Below are 7,503 nucleotides of genomic sequence, written 5' to 3' on the forward strand. Positions count from 1 at the left end.
TAGACTTAGGTTCTGCCCCTCTTGTGTGAAACTTGCCTTGGGACCTATGAGCTCCCTCTGAACTTGGACACATAAGGGTTGGCCCTTCCACACTGTACTTATCTCTATATGGTTATGAAAACATGGGTGTAAGCACTGCCTAGAGCCCCTTTAGACCCTTAGGGAACTTTGACACACTCAAGTCTGAGAAAGGCTTTGAAACAAATAGCATTTGAGGAGGTTTATTCCATAACTCAGAGAGGAAGTCAAGAATCAGGCTTCCTCTGGTTGTAACTTCTTCTTTTGCACTTTTCTGATGTAATTTATCATTTTAACTGTAATAAGTTGTAATAAACATTGGGGTTGGCTAGTGAAAAGGGCTGGGTAATTGTGCATGCTTAGCTATTAGAAGGGTAGAGAACATGCCTATAGGACTTGTTTTCTACATGTTTAATTCAGCATTTAGAGAATATGCCTATAAGATCTGTTGTTTTAAATTCTGCATGCTTAACTTTGAATTTAGAGAACCTATCTATAGGGCTTGTTTAAATTCAACATGTCTAATTCTGCATTTAGATAATATGCCTATAGGATTCGTTTTAAATTCTGCATATGTATTACCACACTTAGATACCATGCTCTTAGGATCTAATTGGTTATAATCCGGCATCATGTCCAATAGGTTAAAATGAGTATCATTCAATCAGATATCATGCCTATAGGAATTAAAAATAGCAATAATAGATATCAATATCTATAGAATCTGAAACCAGTCTAGTTTAAAATCAGCCTAACTCGTACTGTTCTGAATTAGTTTTAAACAACCTTACTCCTTTATTTAACGCGGTTTAGAAAGCATGTCTATAGGATCTCAAGTTGTTTGTTTTAGAGTTGTTACTGCTTTGCCACATTCTAATTCAGTAATAGGTATCATGTTTATAGGATCTCACCCAAACACTTAGCCAAGCCTTAGGTGATAACAACCAATAAAATCTAAACCCGCTCGTGTTAATCAGTAATTGCTACAACCAGCGGGCATGCCTGATTCGGACTTCTTATCTGAGTTATGTAATAAACTGGTTTGCCTCAACAATTAAAATTCTCCTTGCCTTAGTACTTTATATTCAGACCCTAACTGTGTTTAAGTCATGCTATTTATGTGCTTTCTTTGAGGAGGTATACATGATAGTTGTTTACATTTTTCCCATAATATGCAGTCCTATGTGTTTTTGTATGTCGCCTTAGCTTTTTTCACCTTTTGAAACCTAAAAGTTAGCCTAATATCTCTCCCCTTTAAGAATAGTAGTCCTAAATTCCTCCGGGACTAATAGGAGTGGGACGGGTAATAGCATGCAATAGTGGTCGAGACCAATCCGCGCTTTAATACATCGATGGGGTGGGAAGGGTAGATATGGATATGATGACCGGTGCGCTAATACCACGTGTATCCCCTCTTCTGAGGAGTGTCATATCGGGTATCGCATTGATGTGATCCATATTATAAATAAAACTAGGACCCCCCTCTCCTTTTCCTTTCCTTTATATTCCTAAGTACCTGTAAAAATGTGACTCCCTTTTCCAAAGTTCGCCTTTAATTGTTCTTTCAAACTCTTATGTGTTTAAACCTAAATCCCATACAATTTGAGCCTATACTTGTCTATTTGCTAACTGTACAAGTTCAAAAAACTATCTGGCTGGGAACCACACCAGTGGATCCTGAGGGGTGCCTAACACCTTCCCCTTAGGATAATTTAAGCCCTTACCCTATCTCCGGTTATCAAGCAAACTTAGAAATGAACCCTATAGGTGTTCTAATGCACCTTAAATCATTAGATGGCGACTCTTCAAATGCAAAACCCAGTTCCCAAAAGGAATGAGTTGTCTTATACCCAATGTCATAAACCCTATTTTCGGATGGAAAGAGGGAAAAAGGGGGCGCGACAGCATGTCGACTCTGCTGGGGATCTTTAGGCTTTTATCATTTCAGATTGTTCTTGTGAATTTGTACCTCCCTTATGTGCAATTACTTGTTTAAAATCCTTTAAGCGTTTAATTTCTTTTCAAAGCAAAACTAACTTATCTTCTTCGTTTCTTTCCTTTATTACTGCTTTAAATTATAAAAATGATGTATTTATTGCTTTCTTAACGTGCAAATATGTGCCAACATGCTTTTAATTATTGCATAATCATGCTCAACATCATACTCCACTCGTTCCAAAAAAATACCATAGCAACGCTTATAATGAGTGGTTACGCTCTTCCTATATCATTAACCCCCTAAATTCAGAAAGGCATATTTGCGGTAAAACTAGTCGATCAGCGGTGCAGTCGACAGTTCCGTGCCTTTTCCCTTGAGTTGTCTGCTCAAGGGTACTAGTCTAAAACCCCATAGAAACCTTACTCTATTCGAATTATACATGCATCATGGTCAAACCTAGCCGGGTCAGTTATGTTGTCCACATAATGATCCTTTAAGATAGCCTTGTCCAAAATCCGCTGGACCCAAACGGACACCATCAAGTTTTGTGCACTTATTTGGAGAACTATATGCTTCATGCTAATTGTTGATATTAATAGTCGAGTCTGATAGGGGTAAGGGCCTAATCTTGTTTACCTTACAGAAATATGAAGAACGGGGTCCCTAGCTTCGGTATGGTTAGCACAACCTCACTCTTCCTAGACTGGTGGAGGAATCATCCGTCAAATGACCAAATCAATGAATGGAAAAAGAGGTCTGCCAAATCCTGCGAAAAGCTGGAATATCTGGAATATAGCCTGTTGGAATTGGAAGGAAAGGTGAGGAAAAGAGTCACCAATTGCCAAGACGCTGAGGGAAATGAAGGAGAACATTTGGCAAAGGCATTTTTACTGGTGAACCTATGCTAACTGGACGATTTGATCAATGAGAACATTCAATCTGGGGAAGGTCCTTCTGGGACCAAATAGATATGAGTTTTTTTTTGCTCTATAAAATGTAATAAGGCCAATGTCCATTAGTGACTTTTTATTTCCTGTTTATTTAGTGTCAATTTGGGATTCGTCTATTTTTATCAATACAATGAGGCATTTAGCGTCCTAAGCTATCCAAATCAATTTGTCGCTAGGCCTACCTCGGGCGTAAAGAGGTCCCCAAATTAGGACACGATTTACATTCTCGCACTATGTGTTTAAATATTACAATGCTTTTTATGATCCTCACTAACTTGGTTACCTTTTTGTTTTTAATATTTATTTTATTATTCCCCTCCCTAAAGGTTAGTTCGTGCACTCTGGCAACATCATCCTATTCCACGAGATCCAGGGGCCCTCCACCCACTCCTCATCTCAGTCCTGTAAAAAACAAGAACAAAAGCAAGATGGAAGATTTGAACAACGTCAGAAATGAGAATCCAACTGAATGGGTAGAGGCCACTAATGTCCATGGTACTCAGGCTCCTAAGGAGAATGTATCCCAACTTGAACAGAAGCTATTGAAATTTCAACTGGATTGGAGTGGGTACGAACCTGGCAAGGGGCTCGGCAAGAACCTCCAAGGAATCGCTAAGCCCATAAAACTCAAGAAACATGGCACTACCTTCGTTTTGGGATATGATTACACCTGGGAAGAATTCAACAACAGGTCGCCACCATGGCGTGGTCCTTATTATCTGCTAGAGTAGCCAATACCGCATCTGTAGCAGACTTTCCAACAGGCTGACATTGTTTATGGGTTAGACGAAGAAGAAGCACTTGCAACGGTGAAGAACTTGTTCCTAGAAAACAATGACATGGACTGTTTTGCTTACATCCTTTCATACAGGATGTAAGCAAAGGGGCATGCCTCAATGACTGGACCATTAGGACAACCAGAGCCTGACGAGCCTCGTGGTAGCAAGGCCAAAACAAGCATCATGAACTATTTTTTTTACTAAATAATTTTCTTTTCGCATTTTTATTCCTATAATAAGATCTCCAATGTTCAAAATAGTTATGCAATTTATCAAAGCATTTTGACTTTTCTTATGAATCAATGACTATGACATGCAATGCGACAACGCAACAAACGGACGTTGATTCAGAGGAGGATGACATACTAGATGAGATCGTCAAAGAAGTTGAGAACTTTGAGAATAGACCTAAGTCCAACCTAGACGAGACAAAAATTGTTAACCTGTGAGATGCAGAAAACGTCAAAGAAACATGAATCAGCGTTCACTTATCGCCATCAGAAAAGAAGGAATAATACAAAATTTCTAAGGGAATATGAGGACATATTTGCCTGGTCGTATGATGACATGACTGGTCTGAGTACATCTATTGTGGCTCGCAAACTACCAACTGATCCAACATGTCTGCTAGTAAAGCAAAAGCTCAGAAAGTTCAAGCCTGATATGAGTTTGAAAATCAAGGAAGAAGTCACTAAGCAAGACAAATCTAAGGTTCTCAAGGTAGTAGAATACCCGACATGGTTAGCCAACATCATACCGGTACCAAAGAAAGACGGGAAGGTCCGATTCTATGTCGACTATCGGGATCTCAAACGGGCCAGTCCGAAAGACGACTTCCCTTTGCCGAACATACACATCCTGATTGACAATTGCGCCAAGCATGGGTTGCAGTCATTTGTAAATTGTTTCGCTGGTTATCATCAGATCTGGATGGATGAAGAAGATGCTGAGAAAACGACTTTCATTACGCTGTGGGGAATGTACTATTACAAGATGATGTTGTTCGGCCTGAAGAATTCAGGGGCCACCTACATGAGGGCTATGACTACCATTTTTCATTATATGATACAAAAGGAGATTGAGGTATATGTAGATGATGTCATCATCAAGTCCAAGAAAGCCACTGATCACATGGAAGATTTGAGGAAGTTCTTCAATAGATTGCAAAGATACAACCTGAAACTGAATCCTGCAAAGTGCACATTTGGGGTTCCTACTGGAAAATTGCTTGGGTTTATTGAGAGTCGCCGAGGAATAGAATTGGATCCATCAAAAGTCAAAGCCATTCAAGAACTACCACCACCAAAGAACAAGAAGGATGTGATAAGTTTCTTGGGAAGACTTAACTACATTAGCCGGTTCATAGCACAGTCCACAGTTATCTATGAGCCAATCTTTAAGATGTTGAAGAAGGACGCCGCCACCAAATGGACCGATGAATGCTAAAAAGCCTTCGACAGAATTAAGGAGTACTTGTCAACACCACCAGTCTTGGTCCTGCCCGAGCTAGGTAGAACCTTATTACTCTACATTGTAGTATTGGATGGAGCTTTCGGTTCCATTTTGGGGCAGCATGATGAAACGGGGAGGAAAGAGCAGGCCATTTATTATCTCAGTAAGAAGTTCACCTCGTACGAGGCCCTATATTCTCTGTTAGAGTACACCTGTTGTGCTTTGACTTGGGTAGCTCAGAAGTTGAGGTATTATTTCTATGCTTATACCACATATTTCATATCAAAGATGGATCCTTTGAAGTACATCTTTCAGAAGCCCATGCCCACTAGCAAGACACCCAAGTGGCAGATCCTGTTGAGTAAGTTCGACATTGTCTACGTAGCTTAGAATGCAATCAAGGGATAGGCACTAGTAGATCACCTTGCTAAAAATCCCGCGGATGGAGAATACGAACCCCTAAAACGTATTTTCCTGGCGAAGAGTTATCATTCATAGGAGAAGACATTGCAGAATCCTATGACGGTTGGAGAATGTTTTTCAATGGGGCAGAAAATTTCAAAGGAGTTGGCATAGGAGCAGTCTTAGTATCAAAAACCGATAAGCATTATCCGTTGTCTACGGAACTCAGGTTCCCGTGCACCAACAACATGGCTGAATATGAAGCTTGCATCTTAGGGCTCAAAATGGCCATTGACATGAACATTCAGGAGTTGCTAGTAATTGGATATTCAGACCCGCTTATACATCAGGTGCTAGAACAATGGGCGACTAATAACTCCAAGATACTCCTATATCTGCACCATGTACAGGAATTAAGAAAGAGATTCACGAAGACGGAGTTCCAACATGTTCCCAGAGTCCAGAATGAGTTTGCCGATACATTGGCTACCCTGTCATCTATGATACAACATCCAGACAATAATTTCATTGATCCCATTCCAGTGAAAATCCAGGATTATCTAGGTTATTGTGCACATGTTGAAGAAGAAGCAGACAGAAAGCCTTGGTTTCATGTCATCAAGGAGTATTTGGAAAAACGAGAGTACCCAGAACTCGCAAATCCTGCTCAGAAACGCACACTTCGGAGGGATCTTGTATAGGAGGACTCCTGATTTGGGATTATTAAGGTGTGTCGACGCAAAGAAAGCATCCAGGATACTAGAGGAAATTCACGCTAGGACCTACGGTCCACATATGAACGGTTTTGTCTTAGCAAAAAAGATACACCGAGCTGGTTACTTTTGGATGACTATGGAGATGAATTGCCTCCAATATGTTCGAAAATGTCACCGCTGTCAGATACATGCAGACATGATAAAGGTACCTCCAAATGAGCTTAATGCAACAAGCTCACCTTGTCCATTAGCCGCTTGGGGAATGGATGTTATTGGACCAATCGAGCCTGCTGCTACCAATGGGTACATGTTTATCCTAGTAGCAATCGATTATTTCACCAAATGGGTTGAAGCGGCAGCTTACAGAGCAGTTACTAAGAAAGTCATGGCAGACTTTGTCTGCGACCGCATCATTTGTCAATTCGGGGTGCGAGAATAAATCATTACTGATAATGGCTCCAACCTCAACAATGACTTGATGAAAGCTATGTGTAAAACCTTCAAGATCAAACACAAGAATTCCACAGCCTATAGGCCGTAGATGAATGGACCTGTAGAGGCCGCCAATAAGAATATTAAGAAGATATTAAGGAAAATGATGGAGAAGCATATACAGTGGCATGAGAAGTTATCATTTGCTTTATTAGGGTACCACACCACAGTCCGCACATCAACCGGGGCAACCCCTATATGCTGGTTTATGGTACAGAGGCAGTCATTCCCGCTAAGGTAGAAATTCTTTCCCTAAGGATCATGCAAGAAGCTGAGCTCGACGACGTAGAATTGGTAAAAAGTCATTATGAGCAACTAGCCCATATAGACAGAAAGAGAATGAATGTAGTTTGCCATGGTCAACTCTATCAGAACAGAATGTCCAAAACCTTCAACAAAAGAGTCAAGCCAAGACAGTTCACACCATGGCAGCTGGTGTTAAAGAAAATTTTTCCACATCAATATGAAGCCAAGGGGAAATTCTCTCCCAACTGGCAGGGTCCATACATGGTCCACTGGGTTCTGACAGGAGGAGCCTTCATACTTGCAGAAATGGACGGAGAAGTCTGGCCAAAGCCGATCAATTCAGATGCAGTCAAGTTTTACTGTGTGTAATCTTTACGCTTTCCTTATATGATATAATTTGAACTACGCCTGACATGGTTCCCATTTAAGAGGGTATACATAGGCAGCCCTATGGGTTCGGTCACAATTTAATAAAATTTTCATTTCCCTCGCAATTTGAAACTAGGGCA

At 40.5% G+C, this 7,503-nt stretch overlaps 1 protein-coding gene across 1 annotated transcript; it reads left to right on the plus strand.

Annotated features, from left to right (window-relative positions):
• The first annotated feature begins 5,426 nt into the window (after nucleotides 1-5,426).
• Nucleotides 5,427-6,241, plus strand: LOC138881035 (uncharacterized). Its single transcript, XM_070161235.1, has 3 exons — nucleotides 5,427-5,499; nucleotides 5,637-5,890; nucleotides 6,095-6,241. The coding sequence occupies exons 1-3, from the start codon at nucleotides 5,427-5,429 to the stop codon at nucleotides 6,239-6,241; spliced, it is 474 nt and encodes a 157-aa protein (XP_070017336.1).
• The last annotated feature ends 1,262 nt before the right edge of the window (nucleotides 6,242-7,503 follow it).

Source organism: Nicotiana sylvestris, chromosome 11 (assembly GCF_000393655.2).
Source record: "Nicotiana sylvestris chromosome 11, ASM39365v2, whole genome shotgun sequence".
NCBI classification, from domain to species: Eukaryota; Viridiplantae; Streptophyta; class Magnoliopsida; order Solanales; family Solanaceae; genus Nicotiana; species Nicotiana sylvestris.

What these genes read in the sequence shown, in the direction of transcription:
- LOC138881035 (XM_070161235.1), top strand. Translation starts at nt 5,427, where the DNA reads ATGGATCCTTTGAAGTACATCTTTCAGAAGCCCATGCCCACTAGCAAG. An exon ending in CAAGTGGCAGATCCTGTTGA is followed by an intron (nt 5,500 to 5,636) that starts GTAAGTTCGACA and finishes TATCATTCATAG; the next exon opens with GAGAAGACATTGCAGAATCC. An exon ending in CAGACCCGCTTATACATCAG is followed by an intron (nt 5,891 to 6,094) that starts GTGCTAGAACAA and finishes GTGAAAATCCAG; the next exon opens with GATTATCTAGGTTATTGTGC.